The 20545-nt window shown below is 45.9% G+C and overlaps 2 protein-coding genes across 2 annotated transcripts in view; both read right to left on the bottom strand.

Annotated features, from left to right (window-relative positions):
• Nucleotides 1-1377: 1377 nt before the first annotated feature.
• Nucleotides 1378-20545, bottom strand: part of LOC122750161 (zinc finger protein 571-like) — a 30309-nt gene continuing 11141 nt past the window's right edge. The window contains exon 7 of the mRNA XM_043996829.1: nt 1378-4647. Coding sequence (XP_043852764.1) covers nt 3737-4647 — 911 coding nt within the window. The 3' untranslated portion in view covers nt 1378-3736. The remainder of the gene's footprint in view (nt 4648-20545) is intronic.
• On the bottom strand, nt 6074-17482 carry LOC122750160 (zinc finger protein 454-like). Its single transcript, XM_043996828.1, has 5 exons — nt 17375-17482; nt 8993-9114; nt 8342-8430; nt 7823-7949; nt 6074-6453 (listed from the first exon to the last, which is right to left on the bottom strand). The coding sequence occupies exons 3-5, from the start codon at nt 8372-8374 to the stop codon at nt 6236-6238; spliced, it is 378 nt and encodes a 125-aa protein (XP_043852763.1). The 5' UTR covers nt 8375-8430; nt 8993-9114; nt 17375-17482; the 3' UTR covers nt 6074-6235.

Genomic DNA, 20545 nt, shown 5'->3' with positions numbered 1-20545 from the left:
AGGAACCCAAAAAGCCCCAGAGCTCTCCACGCAGGCTCTCTTTCCTCCTTCCTCTCTCCTCCCAGACCATAGGAGGCTCCTCAAGTTGATTGGCTGGTAGCCTTGATAGACAGCCCCCATGAACAAACGTCACTTCCTGGTGCCAAGGAAAAGCCACAATGCCTCTGAGGCATTTTCCTCATGGCGGAGCTTTCCCACAGCAAGTCTCCAGTAGGTGGCATCATTCCAATCATTACAATACTGAGGGGCTGAAAGTGGCATTATGTCACTTTTGAAAAGAGATACTATCTCCATATCTAGACCATGCCCAGCTTTGGGCGATCTATTCCAGGGCTTTTTGTCTGAGAAATTGCTATGGGACCCTAGGTATATAAGTATATAAAGTAGGGATACATAACCTTTTACTGTTACCAAATTTTTTTGCAACCTCCACATTCACTGACAGGACCCCATATATTGCCATAGCCCACACTTTAAGAGGTTTTGATCTATTCAAAGAATTTATGCCCCACCCAAGCCTGAGCAGAAGACCATGGCTACTCCACCTGTCCAATCTCATTGTCAGCAATGAACTTTTAAAAATCAGGACTTTAGAAAAGGGGGGAAATGGGGCAGCTAGGTGGCGCAGTGGATAGAGCACCGGCCCTGGAGTCAGTAGGACCTGAGTTCAAATCTGGCCTCAGACACTTAACACTTACTAGCTGTGTGACCATGGGCAAGTCACTTAACCCCGATCGCCTCACAAAAAAAAAAAAAAAAGAAAGAAATGGGGGAAAACTCTGGATCTCTCCCAATCATTAGTTATTAATAATCACTTCTTTCACTTGGCAAAGATACTGGAGTGGTTTGTTATCTTCTTTTCCAGATCATTTTATAAATGAGCAACTGAGGCAAACAGGATTAAGTGATTTGCCCAGGATCACGTATCTAGTATCTGAGGGCAAATTTGAATTCAGGAAGAGTCTTTCTAACTCCAAGCCTGGCACTCTACACACTGTGCCACCTAGCTGCCCCAAAAGGGTATGTACAGTTTAGTAACTTTTCTAGTATAATCTGAAATTCTTTTTCAGAATGATTGGGTCAGTTCACAACTCTACCAACTATGCTTTAGTGTGCCTGTCCCATATACCTCCTGGTGATTTCAGGTAAAATCCCTGAGTCATTTTTATGTTTCTAATTCTTACTGATTTGGAATGTTTATACATCTATTAATACTTTGATTTGGGGGGGGGGGTGAGGCAATTGGGGTTAAATAACTTGCCCAGGGTCACATAGCTAGTTTCAAGTGTCTGAGAATGGATTTGAACTCAGGTCCTCCTGACTGCAGGACCAGTGCCACCTAGCTGCCCTCATTCTTTGATTTTTTTAATAGCCTGTTTATATCATTTGATCACATTTCTCCATGATTAGGGAATGATGCTTGGTATTCTGTATTTGTATCAATTTCCTACTTTACCTAGATATTGGTCCTTTATCAGAGATAACTGCTACAAAAAGTCTTCAAATAATTCTCATTTATTTTAAAAAAGTTTTATTTATGCCCTTTCTTTTTACAATATAGTTGTTTCCAATTATACCATCTCCACTGTGCCCCAACCAGAACTTTATCTTGTAATCAAGAAAAAGTTAATATTCTGCCCAAGTAGTCCCCCACCCCTGGAGCCATTCTTTATTTGTTTGCTTTCCTTTCTATACTCTTTGAGGTTCCACTGCCAGTTATGTGTTCTGGTTCTGCTGGTCTCACCATGTGTTAGTGCCTATAAATGTTCTCATGTTTCTCACAATTCCTCATATCTACTACTTCTTGTAACAAAATGATATTCCTTACATTCATGTATCAGTTGTCCAGGTTATATATTTCACATAGGCACCCACTTTGTCTCCAGTTCTTTGTTCCTCCCCCCCCTTCTTTCTCTCTTTCTCACACACACACACACACTCGTGAACACACAGCTGCCTTGAATTTTTTTATATAGACTGAACTTATTTTTGACATTCATGGGGGCTATAAATAGTATGAAGAATGTAGTCCCATTTCATGTATAATACAAAATTGTTACCCAAAATGGTTGAGGCAATTCACAACTCTACCAAAAGTTCATTCATAAACGTACATTCCCTCAGCTCCTCCAAAACTGTTTTGGTCACCTTTACCAACTTGCAGGGTTTGAAGTGAAACCTTTTTACGTATTTTTTTAAATTTATATTTCTCTTGTGATGAATAAATTAGGAGTGTGTTTTCATCTGGACATTATGGTCTCAATTGTTTTTTTGAAAACTATGTATAACCTCTGACCACTTGGGTTTTTAGTGTTATACAGTTCTATTAATTCCCTTTAATCAGTGGTATTTGACACAGATTTTTACCCCGGTGTAGACTTTCTCTTCTTAGTCTTGTGGTTACTTGTGTTTCTGCAAAACCTTTTTAATTTTATGTAACTTAATTGTCTCTTTTGTCTCAAATGATCACTTCAATCTATGGTTTTGTCAAGAATTCTTCACTATAGTTGTAAAAATAAAAGATAATTCCTTCTTTCCCCCTTTATTTTTAATGGTGTGACCATTTATGTTCAAGGTACACATCCATTTGTAGTTTATTTTGGCATAAGTTACAGGTCTAAAGTTCATTTCTACCAAACATTTCCAATTTTCCCAGTTCTTGTGATATAGGGAGTCTGTCTGTGTTCTTGGATTAAATGAATTCTAGGCTACTCATTCAAATCTTTCCTGGCAGGATTTATTTTCCTGTGCAGGATTTATTAAAATATGAAACTTGGGTTATATATTTCATCTTTTTTTTTTCTGGGATGCCAATAGTTCACAGATTGTCTCATCAATCACTATCTTCAAGGCCAGTTCATTTTCTTTTGTCTATAGAGACCTGAGTTCTTCCAATTTGCCAATTTTCAATCTTGTTCTAATATTCCTTTTTTGCATATTGCAATGTTTGGATTCTATCTCTGCTATTCTTTTTTAGTGTATGCATTTAAATTAAGGATTTCTACCTTCTGTTTTGAACTATTAATTTTCCTGTTTAACTTTCTAATTCTATTTGATGAGCACCAATTTCCCTTCTAAAATTTTCAATTCCTTTTTTTGTTTTTTAAAAGCATTTCAATCACTTTGGGGGTCTATTACTCTCTTCTTTTAGAGATCTCATAATTGTATTTTGCCTAATATTATTTCTTCATTATACTTGGAGCTTTATTTTGTATGCTCCATACTATATTCTGACTTTTTTTCTGCAAGGTTTTCCTTGTAAGGATTTCTTTGCTCTCTATATTTTGGGAATGAATTCTAGTCTACTCATTCAAATTTTTCTGTACTCTTTTTGTGCAAGAATTATTAAAATAGAGAAGTCAGGTTCTATATTTCATCAATTTTTTTCTGGGATGCCCATTGTTCACAGATTGTCTCATCAACCACTATCTTCAAGGTCAGTTGCTTTGTTTTTGTCTATAGAGACCTCAGTTTTTCTTCCAATTTGACAATTTAAAACTTACAACCACTCATTCCTTTTCCACATTATTTTACATTTGTAGGCATTCTCTACAGATTGCTTTCAGTCATGGTAAAGCCTAAAAGGTTTTCCACATTCACTGCATTCTTAGGGTTTCTATCCAGGATGGATTTACTGAAATTCAATAAGACTCACCCTTCCTTACACAAGGCTTTCCCATATTCATTACAGTAATGAATATTCCTCCAGGTTACATTTTTTATGTTGAGTAAGGGCTTAGCGCCAACCGAAAGCTGATTCATACTCCTTAAATTCATAGACTCTTTCTCCACTATGAATTCTTTTGTGATTATTAAGGGATGAACAGTTGGTGAATGCTTTTTCACATTCTTTGCATTTATAAGGCTTTTCTCCACTGTGCATCCTTTGATGTTTGGTAAGATTTGAGCTATTGCTGAAGGCCTTCCCACATTCTTTGCATTCATAAGGCTTCTCTTCAGTGTGAATTCTCTGATGTCTAGTCAGGGATGACATCTGCCTGAAGGCCTTGCCACATTCTTTACAAGTATAAGGCTTCTCTCCAGTGTGGATTCTATGATGTTGAGTAAATAATGAGCTTTTTCTGAAGGCCTTGCCACACTCTAGACATTTATAAGGTTCCTCTCCAGTGTGGATTCTAATATGTTCAGTAAGAGATGAGCTCCAGTTGAAGGCCTTTCCACATTCCTGACATTGATAAGGCTTTTCTCCACTATGGATTCTTTCATGTTTAATAAGGGAGGACTGGTTGGTGAAGGCCTTCCCACATTCCTTACATTGATAAGGTTTCTCCCCAGTGTGAATTCTCTGGTGTTTAGTGAGGTTTGATCTCTGGATGAAGGCTGTCCCACACTCCTCACATTCATAGGGTTTCTCTCCACTATGAGTTCTTTCATGCTTAATAAGGGAGGCCCGGTTGGTGAAGGCCTTCCCACATTCCTTACATTTATAAGGTTTTTCTCCAGTGTGAATTCTATGATGTTGAGTAAGGGATGAGCTCCAGTTGAAGGCCTTTCCACATTCCTTACACTGATAAGGTTTCTCTTTAGTGTGAACTCTCTGGTGTTGAGTAAGGGATGAATTGCAGCTGAAAGCCTTCCCACATTCTTTACATTTATAGAGTTTCTCTCCAGTATGAAGTCTCTGATGTAGAATAAGGTTTGTATGCCTTGTGAAGACCTTTCCACATTCCTCACAATCATAGAGTCTGCCTTTTTTATGTAGTCCCTTTTGTTGGTTAAGATGTGTGTGGTGACTTTGGAATCTCTCCCACAACCTGATCTCTTTGATAGGACCCTCCCCAAATGTGCAGCTTTGGGATAAATTCCCGTTGAATCTTTCTACTAACATCCTAGGTGGTTCTTCTCCTTCTTGATTTGGAGGTGATTCCTGGTTCTCAAATCTAGTATCCCAGGCTGAAAGAAATTGAGAATGAAAATAATTTTAATTTCAGTTGTAAGGGCCCTCCAAGAGCTACTCCAACCCTCACCTCAATCACGAATCTTCCTAGCCCCAAAAAGGTCATGCAATGTTGGGCTACACTAGAAGGGGCAAGGACACTTTGCCTAGCGAGGCGATAAACCTGCTATACTGTCCTGTGCCCTGGTCACACTACATGTTGAGTAAGAAATGAGATGGTGCATGTGAAGTTCAGTGATCAAAGCAGGGAAAGGGGGATGGCGAAGGGCCCCAGGGCCACTGAGGCCTGGCTGAAGAACCTGAAGATTTTACCCTAGAAGAAAAGACTAAAGGGGGGTGGGGGCTGTCTTCCAGTATTTGAGGGCAGCCATACAGAAGAGTGATGACCGAGTCAGAGAATTTTAGAGCCGGAACAGACCTTGGTGGTGACCTAGTCCAGCCCACACCAGGTAAAAAGAATCCCTGAACGAGATGTGTACGACACACCGTGGTGACCCAGGGTCCCTTCAGAGTCCTCCAGTGAAAGAGAAGTCATTGCCTGCCCAGGCGGCCCGTTCCACCGGGGCGACCCTGACTGCTGAGCTGGCCCAGACTGGCCTCTTGCGATCTCTGCCCACAGTAGGCTCCTGATTCTGTCGTCTGGGGCAGCAAAGAACAACCCCCTCCCTCTTCCACACGGCAGCCCGCCCTCCATCTACGTAAAGGCAGCCTCCTGGCTTCTTCAGCTGACCCTCCTGCTCTCTTCTGCACTGCCCCGAGTGTCTCAATATTCTTTTGTACAAGTGGCCGATCCTGGCAGCCCAGAGATGACAGAGACTGCAGAGGAAGGCTAAGATGCGTGCTCCCATGCTCCCTGTCACAGGCCTAAAGGTCTCCTTGGTATGGAGAATGAAGAAACTGCTCTGTGATGGGCTCCTAGAAGGGTCAATAGTGGCCTAGGCAGACCTTCCAGAGGTCGGGTGGAAGGGCGGGGGCAGGGGAAGAGGAGGGGTGAGGAGGACCCCCAGGAAAGGGAGGCAAGTAGAAGAGAACCCACTTAGGAGGGAGGTGGGAGTACATCGAGGGAGAACAAGGTCGTCCTTGGTCCCCAGAGCTGAGAACTATAAGGGACTTTGGGGCTTGATGACCCCAATCTATACTTCACAAAGGAGGCCACAAAAGCTCAGAAAGGGGAATGACTTGGCCAGAGTCCCTCTTTTGAGGAGCTGGGGTCACATGGACTAAGGCCCTGGAATGTCAGAGCTGGAGGCATCTTGACTCCAAGCAGTCCGTTTGCCACAGGCTCAGGGAGCACAGACAGTCAAGACCGCCCTCGCCTCAGATCATCATAGCCTGCTCCACCGCCCTTCGTGCTACCGCGGCTACACCTAATGCACCAGACGGGCTGCCCCGTGGGCTGGCTCCCGGCTGCCAGCTGGACCTGCCTCCTTTGGCTGGACAGGCACTTCTTGGGACCCCTCCCGGCAGATCCCACGCCTCGGGCTCTTCCTCTTGTTCCAACCAGGAGATCAGGTCTGATTTGGGATCCAGAAGCCCTGAATACGGGGAGAAAATGAGAAGACCCTCTCAATGCCGGGTCACGCTTCCGCCTGGTCGCCCAGGTTCACAGCTTCAGAGTCAGCTGCCAGTGCTGCCGATTCTACGTTGCCAACGTATCTCACGCCCTCCCCTCGTGCACCCTCTCATCATCATCCCTTCTGTGCAAGCCCTCATGACTACCTGCCTCCATGACCTCAAAGCCAAGAACTGGGCTTCTGGCTTCCCTTCGCTCCCATTTTCAGGACTCGCTCCACGTGGCTGCCCTGGTGGTCTAACCGGGCCATTCCCGGGCTCTGGGGGCTCCCCTGGTGCTACTGCCGAGACCAGGCCCCAATCAAACCTCCTGGAGTTATGCCATCGGCACCCTCTGGCCCATCCAAACAGGCCTCCTTGCCATTCCTCCCACACAGCGGCACATCCCTCTGTTCTCCAAGCCCAGCATGAACTCCCTCCTCACGCCTCACTCTTGGAATCCTGAGGTTCCTCCTACACAAAACCTTTCTGGATCCTCCCCCACTGCCGGGTCTCCCCCAGTCCCCTGGGGCTCAGTGTATCTGTGCTTATCTGTACACTGGTTGTTACTGTAAGAGACGCTACCTCTGAGGGCAGGGGTGACTTTGGTTTTGTCTTTGGACACCAAGTGCAGAGTATGCAGTAGGTACTTAATGAATGTATACTGATTGCCTACAGGCAGCAAGGGACTTGGGATGGGCAGGGATGGCCAAGGCTGAGGCTACGGCACCTAGATCTGATCACCAGACCCCCTAGTCAATAGATGCTGGGCGGGCCCCCCAGGTCTAGTCCGCTGCCCCTTTAAGCATGAATCTCTGGGATGTTCCTCAGAACGGGTCATCACCCTCTTCTTGAGGATTCACCTCCCTCCTGGGGCCTCAGTGTCCACATCTCTAAGAGACCACACAAGGAAGACTGTGCCCAAAAGGGGCAGGAGAGGGGCGATGGGGGGAAGCCAGATAAGGCCTGGGGCTTCTGGGCTCATGCCTGCCCCTCCCTCACGGTACCTGGGACACTGCTCTCTCTTTCTGGGCCTCATTTCCCACCACAATAACGGGACAGTGCAAGATGGAACATCTTCAACCACCCTCCCAACCCTGACATTCTAAAGTCTTGTCATTTGTCAGGGCAAAGCTGGACACTGCATTGCAGTCTGGGAGGGGAGTGGCCCCCCAGCTGCAGAAATCTCAGCTGGGAGCCCTGGGGAGAGTCCCTGAATGGAGGAGCCCAGCCCTGGGAAGGAGAGACAGACGCATGCGCCGTGTCTGGGCCCAGGAGAGGAGCGCTCACGCTCGGGCTCGCTTGCTCTCTCTCGCTCTCTCTCTCAGAGCCACAAGCTAGAGGCCGCCTTACCCAGGGAGCCCAGGTTCCTGTAGTTCTCCAGCATCACCTCCCGGTACAGCTCCCTCTGGACAGGGCTCAGGAGCCCCCACTCCTCCTGAGTAAAGTCCACAGACACCTCCTTGAATGTCACCGCCTCCTGAAACACCAAACACAAGCATGCTGGCCAGGCAGTCGCCCCCGACACAGCCCCGGGGCTGAGGACGAGCCTGGGACTGACCAAGGCGGTCTGAAGAGGATCTGAGGGCCCGAGCGGCTGCTGCTGAGTCAGGCTATCTGGGCTCTGGCCTCAGCTCTGTCACTTTTCTTCTGTGAGCCTCGGCTTCCAAAGTAAAGTTAAGGAGATGGACCAGGTGCATCTCATTAGAGACAAGAAGGATAGCCTCAGAGGCACTCTCAGACACAGGGATAGTCAGGTCAGCTTGCTGCTCATTCTCATCGGCTGCTGTCCCCAAGCGCTTGACCGCAACTCAGCAAGGTTGCTTGTCTATGGTCTGGCATAGCCGACAGAGAAAAGAGAACCCAGCTCACCTGGACTCTGGCCAGCAGAACGCCAGAAGCCATTCCCTCCTCCTCTGGCCTGTCCTCTCCAGAAAGGGTAAAACTGAGAGACAGCAAATCTGTGGGACAAGAGGGGATTCACTGTGAGGGGACCCAGGCTGGCTGGTCAGTCCTTGGACTCATCCAATTAGGAGTCTCCTGAGCCCAGGGAGGTGAGCCCCATCTCCGCCTACACATGCACACGTGTACACATGCTTGCATGCGTGCACACACACACACACACACATATATACCACTCACATACACACGCAACACTCAGACGCACACAGATACACCACTCACATACACACAATATTAGCATATACACACAGACATTACACACACACACACACTCACTCTTCCTAGAGTTGGGGAATTAGAATTTCAGGAGAGGGGACTTCAATGGCCTCCACAGACAAGGTCAGGAGCAAAGACTGGAGACTTATTGGCATGAACATGTTAACTAAAGCCTTGGGAGTGGATGGCAGCCCTGCAAGGAGAAAGGAGAGCCCAGAGCATGGGGATGGGGAAACTGAGGCATCAGCAGTGACCCAGGAGTGGCTGGAAAAGACAGGCAGAGTCGTGGGAAGGGAGAGGTGTCCGAAGAGAGTGATGAGGGTGCAGAGGGAGCTCCCCACCCACCTCTGGCTTGACAAAGATGAGAAATTCGAGGGAGGACGGTGGACAGAGGATGAAGCCCGAAGTGCAGCCACAGGATTGGAGCGAGGCATCAGGAACCCAACAGACGTCTCAGGATGGGAAGGCTGAAGACAAAAAAGGGATTTTGTGGCTACGTTGAGAACATTAACCGAGGGTGGGGACATCTGCTCCGATGCACAGACCGACAACAGAACCCCCTTCAGCTCATCCTCAGCTGGGAGAGGCAAGTGCTGACCACAATTTCAAATCAGGAAAGGGAATGAATTCTGCAGACTTGAGGCCAATCCTGGGAGATTCTAAAATGTATTAGGAAAGGAATATTTCATGAAAATGTAGAGAAGGAAGCAGGGGCACAAGGAGTCAGTGTGACTTCATCAAACACAGACAGGTCATACACTCTAAAGAACAATGGTCAATGCCAGATGTTCTTAACCTCTGGAGTGTAGGGAGTCCCTCTGGCTGCCTGGTGGGGACCATGGAAGACCTCTTCTCTAAATCATGGATTTAAATGCCTAAACTGAATAGGATTAACAAAGCAAACCAATCCTATTGACACACACTTACCAAATGTATGGATTTCTTTAACCCAGCATGTTCACAAATGCCAGGCTAAGAACCCTTGGTCTAGAATATTAGGGGAAATAATGTTTAAAAAGGAAAAAGAAAAAGGAAGGAATGAAGGAAAGGAACACAGCATTTCCAGACCTTAAATTGTATAATAAAGCAGTTATCAATGATCTTGGTGTAGGTTCAACAACAGAAGAATAGGTCAGTGGGACAGAGAGCTAGAAAAGCAATTCAATCACACATTTTCAAACGCTACCACTTGCAAAGCAGCATGGCTTGGCAAGCCTAGAGGACACAGGGCTCAGAACAAAACAGCCCTTGACCACAGGAGCTTAATCCTGCTACATGTACACAGGTACAGAGATAACACACATCCATTTTAGAGAAAGGGAGCATCCCCATAAAACAGAATAGGTCCTAGAAGAATGTCTGGTCTTGCTCTGGCTAGGTACATCTCCCAGTGACACTCTGTGGAGACCCAGAGCATGGCCTTCAGGCCAAGACCCTTTCAACTCAGGAAGTGCAGCCCACGATGGGCTCTCAGCCATCCTGAGGATGAGAGTGCCTCACTCGGCCTCCTCTCTCTAGGCCGTTCCCAGCCACATTTCCCTCCTAATCTTCCTTCACCTCCTCTTCACAGGTCCTGCACCTTTACCCGGAACTCTACTTTCCAGCTCAAGAATCATGCCATCCACACTATGACTGGGTTGGTCTCTCCAAACCCAAATACCTTCCCCACAGGTGTGGTGCCCCATTGGAGTGCACACTTCTTGAAGGCAGAGAAAGCTCCAGCTGCAATTGTACTCCTTGTGCTCAGCATATATCAGCACCCACAATGGCCAGTTGCTACCCTCAGTGAGCTCACAGTCCAACAGGGGAGACAGCATAAAACCAGCTGTGCGCAAACAAGAGAGATGCCGGATAAATGGGAGGTCATCTCACTGGAATAGAGGAGAATGAGGAAGGAGTTCTGCAGAAGGGGACTTCAGTTGAGACTTGAAGGAAATTAGAGAAGCCAGATGGTGAAGTCCAGGCATGGGGGACAGCCCAAGAGGAAGGTCTTGGTCTTGGCATAGCCAGAAGGAAGAGGGACAGGTTAAGAAGGGCTGTAAAAGCCAAAGTGTTTTATATTTCAGTGACAGAAGCCACTGGAGTTTACTGACTCTGTGTGTGGTGGGAGGAGTATGTGTGAAGCCATCAGACTTGGGCTTTAAGAAAAGTCCTTTGGTGGATGAAGGATGGGCTGAAGGGGAGAGACTGAGGCACGAAGACTCCCCAGCAATGGTCCAGGTGTGGGTACATAAAGGTCTGCATCAGGGTGGGGGCATGGTCAGAGCAGGGAAGGGGTGTATTCCAGAAATGCTGCAGAGGTGAAATGGACCAGAGATGCTGCAGAGGTGAAATGGACCAGAGATGCTGTAGAGGTGACATCAACTAGAGATGATATGGAGGTGAAATTGACAGATCTTGGCATCATACTGGATATGGGGGAGGGGGGGGGAGTGAGAGAGTGAAGAGTCCAGGATGATACCTAGATTGCCAGCCTAGGGTAGCAGTATCTTTGACAGGAATAAGGAAGTTAGGAAGACTAGGGTGGTTTCAGCAGGAACCACTCTTCATCGTTGGTCCTCTGGAATCATCACGGACCATGGCATGGATCAACATTCTGAAGTCTTTCACAGGTGCTTGTTTTTATGATGCTATTATCTCCCCCATCCTCAAAACCCATTACTTGGGTTGTCGATTCTTGCCAGCTCTCCTATGGCATCTCTCTTCACTCTGCATCTCAATTCCTTGAGAAGGCTGTTTACAAGAGGTGTCTCAACTTCCTCTCCTCTCTTAAATCCTTACAGTCTGGCTTGACCTCACCCTTTCCAAAATTACTATCTCTTAATTGCCAATCCAAAGGCCTTTTCTCAACTCTTGTCCTTCTTGAGCTCTCTGAAGCCTCTGACACTGGACCACCCTCTTCTCTCTGATACTCGGTTCCCACTAGCTTTTTGTGGCTCTGCTCCTCCCTGTCTGACCCCTTCTCAGTCTCCTTGGCTGGATCTTTACCTGTGTCACAGCCACCAACCAGTAAGGGCCCCTCAAGGCTCTGTCCCAGGACAGAAAACGCTAACCCTTGTCTCTTCTTCCTCTGTTATTTCACTTGATGATCTGGTCAGCTCCCCTGGTTTTAGTGATCTATCCCCTCTCTGCAGATGATTCTCATATCTTCTTGTTTAGCCTTAACCTCTTCCCTGACTTCCAATCTTGCATCTCCAACTACCTTTTTTTTTTTTTAGTGAGGCACACAGCTAGTAAGTGTTAAGTGTCTGAGGCCGGATTTGAACTCAGGTACTCCTTACTCCAGGGCCGGTGCTCTATCCACTGCGCCACCTAGCTGCCCTCCAACTACCTTTTAATCATCCTGAACTGGATATTTCATGGGCATCTTAGACACAACATGTCTAAAACTGAATTCATTATCATTCTCCCAAAATCTGTCCTCTTCTCAACATCCCTATTATTGTTGAGGGCACCACCATGCCTCCAGTCATTGGGGCTCCCAATCCAAGTGTCATCCTCTTCTCTCTTACCCCCTATATCCAATATCAAATCCTATCATTTCCACCTTAGTAGCATGTCTCAAGCCCCTTTCTTCTCTCTGACACTGCCCCTGCCCAGTGCAGACCCTCATCACTTCATTCCAAGTTACCACCCCTGCTCTGGTCTAGTTTTCTGGTGAACTATTTAACTTGATGGGATAGTTAGGGCAGTTCAACTTCATGCTGGCCTTTACCCCTGAATTCATTGCCTCCTTGTCATACTGTTTTTCATCTTTTTCCAAACCCTAACCCTGAATGATACCCACTTTCTGCTTCTGCTCACAGACTGTTTAATGGTACGTTTTAGCAGAAGTCATACAAGCCCTGCCTGCTAGCTCCAATGATTGGTCTCTTCTTGTTTTCAGGGAGTCCATTCCTGGGCTAAGGTTCACCACTTTCTCTTCTAAACTATTCTCCTGCCAAATCTTTCCTCTATTTTTATCTACTGCTTCATTTCTTCTGGGTATTCATATAGTCCTCATGGAAAATCTTTTCCCTTTGAATCTGTGGTGAAATAATGGGATTTAGCAGATACTCAAAGACCCACCTGGAGATTAATCTATACCGATTGAATCAAGTGAGAGTGACTGCTGATTAAGCCTACTTCAAGTTAATTGGACTGTAATCACACCTGGCTAGCCCTTAAGAAGGTATTGTTCTCAGAAGCTAGACTGTGAACTCAACTTGAGAACACCTTCAGAACCAATGGATTTGGATGATGCCAACCAATCAGCTTGAAGCAGCGTGTAAGGACCGCCTCTGTTCCAGACCTATAAAAAGCTTCCACAATCAGCTTGCTGGAGAGTTCCTGATTAAAGCAGGCTTGTGGCAGAGGACTTGAGGAAGAACTAGACCAGGCTGGAACTCTAGGCTAAATAGGCTTTTTTCTTAACTTTCTGAACTCCATGGGAATATCTGTATGCTTTAATAAATGTTTAATGCCCAAGGACTGGAGCTAAAGCTTCTAATTTAAGGCAACCACAATTTAGTTTTTAAGCATCACAAATCTCTATAGTTGCTAATGAGCTATTCTCTTCTTTGGAAACATTTAGAGACGACCTTGGCAATATTGGGTTGAAAGAAGTCTTTTCCTGGAGTTTTCAGTGGCTGTCTTGATCTTTATCCATTCTGCTGGAGTAAGTAGGTGGGAGCTCTGTGGTCCACTTCCCATTCAGGAGCTGTCTGGACCAGAAGTCCAGTTGCATTTTCTTCTCTCTTCTCCAGAGACAAGCTTCTCAGGCATTTTAATTATGGTTTCTTTCCATGTTTGTTTTTCCTCTTTCCATTTACATTATTGTATTCATTGTATAGTGCCCTGGGTTCTACTTACTTCAGCCTGCATCAATTCTTATAAATCTTCCCACACTTCTCTGGATTCTTATAGTACAGTCATCTTCCACTATGTTCACATCCAGATTTTTGGCCATTCTTGACTCGATGAACATCTACTTTGTTTCTGATTCTTTGCTACTACACAAAAATGCCGCTGGTAATATTTTGGTGCTTATGGGACCTATCTTGAACCTCACTGCGGCATACACCACAGTGAAAGAGATGGGTCCAAGGGAACAGACTTATAGTGTAAAGAATTATTATTTGAGGGTTTTATGCCTCAGCTCGAGCTGGCCTAGGGCTCTGCAAACCGCACGGTGCTCCACCCACTGGTTGTAGACATTGCCAGGGCTCTGGCACCTCATGTCATCACCACTCGCTGAGGCCTACATGGGCCAGGCAAAATTATAATGATTGGAAGCCTAGTGAGGGCAGTCATGTGACTGTCAGAGCAGCCATCCCATTGGCTGGGGCTGTGTAGGGTGTTTCTAGGTTTGGGGGAGGAGATTTGGGCGTTCGAGGTGGAAGCTGGAAAGAGACAGGCATTCTGCTTCGTATTTTCAGCTGTTTCCTGGGCGGTGGTATTTTTTCAGGTATTATAATTTCCCTTTCCCCATTTTATTTCCTTTCCCTTGATCCTACTGATCCTGTTTGTGTTTTTTTTTTGGTAAGTTCGTTCTTGTTAAAATAAATCTTGTTCTGTTTTGAGGGAGACTGCTGGTCTCCTTCCTTGCCCCAATATTGCAGCAAGCCACTTAGCTAGCACTCCCCAATTAAAAATTGGTCCTCACAATAGTCACTTTGGGCCATTAATTGCAAACTGCTTTCCAGAATGGCTGGACTAACTCACAGCTTCATCAACAAGATATTAATGTAAGATTGACACCTACCATTTATACAGTCCTATGTGGCAGGAATTGTGCTAAACACTTTCTAAATATAATCTCCTTTGATCCACACAACCCCAGCAGGTTGGTGTTATTAGGAAACAGGGAAAAGAGAGTTTGAATGACTTGCCCAGGGTCACACATGGAGAAGTGTCCAAGGGCAGATGGAACTCGAGGGTCACTGACTCCAGCTCTTCCCACTACCCACCCACCCCTCCAACATCAGCTATTCCCATCTTTTGTTATTTGCTGAGCATCTCTTGAAACCTCAACCTTGCTTTGATTTGCATTTTTTTTCATTAATCTTTCTCCCAGTTAACTGGCCCTTCTTTTGAAAACCACTTCTGAATGTGCAAACCCAAAGGCCCTTTCTCAGCCCTCATCTTCCCTGACCCCCTCCATCATCTCACACCGCTGAATGCTCTCTCCTCAGTGTGTTCAAAGCAGAACTCGTTCTCTCTTCCCCAAAACACCCCTGTTCTTCAAATCATCCATCGATCCCACCGGCACAGCCCTCTCACCAGCCACCTCCTTCTCCATCCCCTCTGCAGGTGAGTACCTGGCTCTCCCCACAGGCCCTCTTCCACACAACTGCCAGACTGAAGTTCGTTATTAAAGTGACCGAGCTAGGCCCAGAGAAGAGCTGAGAAAATGCGCCTCCCACCCTTCTTTGCAGAGCTGGGGGCCTTTGGCTTTGGGATAGTGGACTATACTTTCAAACGTGGTTGACAAGCGCATTGTTTTTGCTTGACTGATTTTATTTTGCTTTCTTTTTTTATTCTCTGTCAGAAGAAATGGCCGGGTGGGTGGGGCAAAGAGGGATACATCCAGAAACTCAGGTGACGTAAAAGCTAAATACTGATTTAAAAGAAAGTTTAAAAATGAACAGACTCAAAGGCTACTTAAAAAAAGGTAGAGATCACAGGCCTCAGGGTCAGAGGACCTGGGTTCAAATCTTATCGATAAGGCTCATTACTAAGGGGACCTTAGCTTCTCCTCGGCCTCAGGGCCTCATCTATTAAATGCATCTCTGAGCTCTCCTCCATTTCTAGGAACCTGTGATCCTCCTGAGCCAAGGGCTGACCCATGTGCCTCCCCTGCTCACAAAGCTCCAGTGGCCACCTCCTAGGTCAAATATACCCTGCTGGCTTTTCAGGTCCTTCCCAAGGGGCCTAACGACTCTTCCAGGCTTAAGAAATACCCCATACCCACCAGTCAAAGTGGCCCACTTGTTCTTCCTTACAGTCAGCTTCCCTCCTCCTCTTCCCTACCCTCATGCCCTGAGTACACCCCCTCTTCACTCCACCTCCTAGAACTGCTAACTTCCCCTTGCAAAATTCTGCTCCCCAAGTGCCACCTCCTATATGAGGTCTCTCCTGAACAAAAATCCCCCACCTAAAATTGTCTGAGATTTACTTGTCTGCATTTTAAATTTATTTACAGGTGCATACTTACAACAGACAGAATGTAACCTCCTGGAGGGGAGGGATCTTTCATTTTTGTCTTCATATCCCAGGCCTAATACCTAGTGGGTGCTTTAAAAATGCTTGCTGCTTGGCTGGACTCACAGAAAATAACAGAATAGATAAGAAAACAAAAGCAGAAACTTTGTTGCACACCAAAAAAGAAAGCTTTAAAAAAAAACAACCAAAGACCCATAAAACAGAATGAAAAGACAAGGCAGAAATTGACTATGCATCAAGGGATTCCAAAAAGCGGGAGTCATCATCACAACATCAGAAGGAACAAAAACAAAACCCACAAAATCATGAGAGAAACACACGAAAACGACAAAACATTTATAAGCAACATTGTATGCACAGGCACAAAGTAAGAAGCAGCCAAAGGATAGTTATGGGCACAATCGGGTACATTTATGTCTTTCTTTCAGGGATATAGCAATCAACCAAGAAATAAAAAAGAATAGAAAATTGAACAGACTAGAGAAGTTAGATTGAAAAAAACATATCTTTAAATGTGAAGAGAAAAGTGGCATACAGATATCCCAACATTTTGCTGATATCTTTATAAAAAGTGGTCAGTGCTGGAGCAGAGAAATTTTAAGTAAATGCAGAAAAATGGAAATATTTAAACACATCCTTCACTGCAATGACATCGTGGAAAATGAGCACATCAGAGAAAAGCAGAAACAACAAAGTATGTAAAAAAGTATAATAAATAAACAAGTTGGGGGGATGCATCTAACGCAGTGTTCAGAGGAAAAAACTCTCTGAAAACGTTAACATAATTGAAAAAGAGGGTTAATAAACGGACTATGACTTTCTTCAAAAGCAACAACAACAATTTAGAAAATCAGCCAGCTAGCACAGCCACAGGAAGCCCCAGAGCAAACAAAATAGAAAACAAAAAGACCTGAGTTTGGGGAGTGAAGGTTACTCTCTAGGTAGGCATTCTATGCCCTGGTACACACGCTCCCTTAGCTGGCACATGGTCTCTGGGCTCTTTAACCAACAGGAGGTGCTTAATGAAAGTTTATCGTATTGTCCAGTAAAAAAAATCTTGGGGGGGACCCCAACAGGGAGGGCCAAAGAACAGGAACGCGTGCACACCAAACTGGGACCCACAGGTGTGCAGACCAAGCTGGGACACACACCTGTGCACACCCAACTGGAACACACACCTATGCACACCAAGCTGGGACACTCACACAAACCACATTCCAATGCACAGTATCCACCCCCAGTGCACACACATCCACACCCCCATGGCACGCGCACAGTGCACGCCCAGCAGGCTGGCTCACACATGCGTGTGCACGCCCAGCAGGCACTCTTATGCACAAAGTGCTGTAGTCACACGCGCTGTCACGAGGATTTACACCAATACACCCGGAGGCGCAGGCGCACAAACGTAAACGAACCTCCCTCACCCACCCCCCCACCGGAGTCACAAGCGAACACACGCACAGTCCCCCTCCAGACCCTCCTCCCTCCCCTCCCTGTGACGTCACCCAGGAGGGGGCTCACCTCGGCGCACGCCTCTCCCTCCGCTCCCCAGGCAGCCTGCGGCTCGCTCCCAACGCCGGCTGAACATTGCGCTTGCGCAGAGGCTTTTCCTTACTCCTCCCAGCCGTGGAGACGTCGCGTGGAGACTTCTGGGAAACGAAGTCCTGAGCGGCTCTAGGATTGCGCAGGCGCAGTAGGGGTGGCTGGTGAGGGAGAAGCTTCTTTGGTGCTGGGGAGTGGCCTGTAGGGGGCGTGCCCCGTTGGGGCGTGGTCTGGGCGGGCGCATAAGTAGAGCCGGCTGCGTCCGTGCTTGTGTGAGCTGGTGATGCCCGATGCCCGCGTGAAGATGTGGGTGTGTGCTCGTGAGCCCTTCCCAAGATTTCCCACCCCCGTCTTTTCCCCCCTCGCCACAGAGCTGAGTGAGGTTCACACACCCCCAGCTTGAACACTGGTAGGGACGGAGACCTCCCTCTCTGTCAGCCGGGAGAGGACCTGGCCCGTGCCCTTTGGCATCCGTTCCCTAGGGCTCGGCTTGGGGCCCCGAAGCCAACAACTTTGTAGAAGTCGGGGAGGGCAGACAAGGGTACCGAACCTTCTGGGGTGTGCTGGAGCCTGTTCTACCAGGTCTGGAGAGCCCCTCGTTAAATGCTTGATGTGAACATTTCTCTCTGGGAAATCAGAGGCTACAAATAAGGGCTTGACTTGATTTATTGATTATTTGGACTTAAGAACATGTGAAAGAGGCTATTCAAACTGAAAAGTGTGTCACCCGCCCATCTTTTTAAGAGATTCCGGTTGTTAAACATTGACTATCACACCCCTTGGAAGCGAGCATGTATTACAGACTTATTTTTCATGTTTCATGTCCAGTCATTTCACCTATGTACAACTCCTTGTGGCCCCATTGGGGGTTTTCCTGGCAAAGACGCTGGAGTGGTTTGCCATGTCCTTCTCCAGCTCATTTTACAGATGAGAAAACTGAGGCTAATGGGGTCAGCTGACTGTCCCTGGCCACACAGGTATCAAGTATCTGAGGGTGAATGGGAACTCAGGCCTTCTTGACTCCAGGCCCAGCATTCATTGTGCCACCCATAGAACCCCTTTTTTGATCAATTTTGTTGATTCTCATCCCCCCACATTTTCTGTTTTGAATAAATCTTTGGGTCTCAAGAGCAGCTGGAGCCTGGGGTCAGTAAAACCTGGGTTCCTGATGCTGGGCAAGTCACTTAACCCCTGTTTACCTCAGTTTCCTCATCTGTCAAATGAGCTGGAGAAGGACATGGCTGAGCCTTCCAGGATCTGCCAAGAAAACCCCCACAGGAGTCGCACAACTGAAGAATGACAGCAATAGCTATTACCCCCCAACAACCCAAGGTAGTTGTTAGGATCAAGTTAGAGAATATTGCAAAGCACTTAGTACTGTGTCTGGCACATCGCAGGGGCTATATAAATGCTAGGAAGGTCTTCAAAATACCAGGCCAAGGATTTTGTAGTTTATCCTAGAGGCAAACAAAAGGGCGTGTAGGAGAAGGGATGATACAATCAGACTTGCATGATAGGAAGATAATTTCGGGATCTATTTAAAAGAGGGACTAGAGAGGAAAGAGAATAGAATCAGGGGGTAATTGGGGAGATTATTTAGCTAGAAAGGTAACTGGGCCCTTATTTAGATTGGTAGCAAGTGCATCGAATAATTAATTACTTTTGTCAATCTCACCTTTATCCACTTCTTTTCTTTATTTCAGTTGATATTCTTGACCTTTTATTTTCCCAGATAAAGTTTGTTACTGCTTTTTTTTCTAGGATCTGTGCTCAGAACATCCCAGCCTCATATCACCTTTTACAGGACTCTGAATCCCATATCATATCTTACAATGAATTTTCACAGTGCTCTGAGGTCTTCACATGTCATTCCTTATGGAACAGTTAGGGTTAGGGTTAGGGACTTGCTCAGCCTCACACAGCTAGGACATGTCTGGGGCTGGATTTGAACTCAGGTCCTCTTGACTTCAGATCCACTATGCCACCAGCTGTTTACACACACACACACACACACACACACACACACACACACACCTACAAATGGATGTACACATATACGGTACATATTAGCTAACATTTCTATAGTGCTTCAAGTTGTACAAAGCACTCTATATCTCACTTCTTTTGATCCTCACAACAACCCTGGGAGGTAGGTGCTATTATCATCACCTGAGAGATTTAGTTGAAAGGCTTGCTGAAATGCAGGTATACTTTGTTTAGGGCGTGGGTTCTCAAACTATTTTATGTCATGGAACTTTTGGGAAGATTAATGAATCCTTAAATGTCTTAAAAATAATTGCATTGGTTTTGTTTGTGCAAAAATGTTCTGTTATGTAACCAAAATCATCAAATAGAAAAGAAATTCTCTTCCTAGAAATTATAAAATAATATAAAATTTCTCAGAGTTAACCTATCAGGACACACTAAGAACCCTCATGTATTTAACTGCAAAATACCTTACAGAAATAAAGGAAGACTTAAATCATTGGAGAGCTAGTCACTGTTCATGGTTGGGCCATGCCAGTGTAATAAAAAAGGTACTATCTAAATTAATTTACAGAGATCTGGAGAGGGTCTTCTTCCTTTCCACTTCTTTTCTTTATTTCAGTTGATATTCTTGACCTTTTATTTTCCCAGATAAAGTTTGTTACTGCTTTTTTTTCTAGGATCTGTGCTCAGAACATCCCAGCCTCATATCACCTTTTACAGGACTCTGAATCCCATATCATATCTTACAATGAATTTTCACAGTGCTCTGAGGTCTTCACATGTCATTCCTTATGGAACAGTTAGGGTTAGGGTTAGGGTTAGGGTTAGGGACTTGCTCAGCCTCACACAGCTAGGATGTGTCTGGGGCTGGATTTGAACTCAGGTCCTCTTGACTTCAGATCCACTATGCCACCAGCTGTTTACACACACACACACACCTACAAATGGATGTACACATATACGGTACATATTAGCTAACATTTCTATAGTGCTTCAAGTTGTACAAAGCACTCTATATCTCACTTCTTTTGATCCTCACAACAACCCTGGGAGGTAGGTGCTATTATCATCACCTGTTATTCCCATTACATTCATATGCCAGTTCAGAGTCATACAGGACACTCCTTGGCATATATTTGCCTCCAGTTTTTTATTACCCAT

Source organism: Dromiciops gliroides, chromosome 3 (assembly GCF_019393635.1).
Source record: "Dromiciops gliroides isolate mDroGli1 chromosome 3, mDroGli1.pri, whole genome shotgun sequence".
In the NCBI taxonomy this organism is placed as follows: Eukaryota; Metazoa; Chordata; class Mammalia; order Microbiotheria; family Microbiotheriidae; genus Dromiciops; species Dromiciops gliroides.
The sequence above is the reverse complement of the archived record's forward strand: the minus strand, read 5'-3'. Positions and strand labels throughout refer to the sequence as shown.

What these genes read in the sequence shown, in the direction of transcription:
- LOC122750160 (XM_043996828.1), bottom strand. Translation starts at nt 8,374, where the DNA reads ATGGCTTCTGGCGTTCTGCTGGCCAGAGTCCAG. An exon ending in TTCTGCTGGCCAGAGTCCAG is followed by an intron (nt 7,950 to 8,341) that starts GTGAGCTGGGTT and finishes TTGGTGTTTCAG; the next exon opens with GAGGCGGTGACATTCAAGGA. An exon ending in CAGGAACCTGGGCTCCCTGG is followed by an intron (nt 6,454 to 7,822) that starts GTAAGGCGGCCT and finishes CCCCGTATTCAG; the next exon opens with GGCTTCTGGATCCCAAATCA.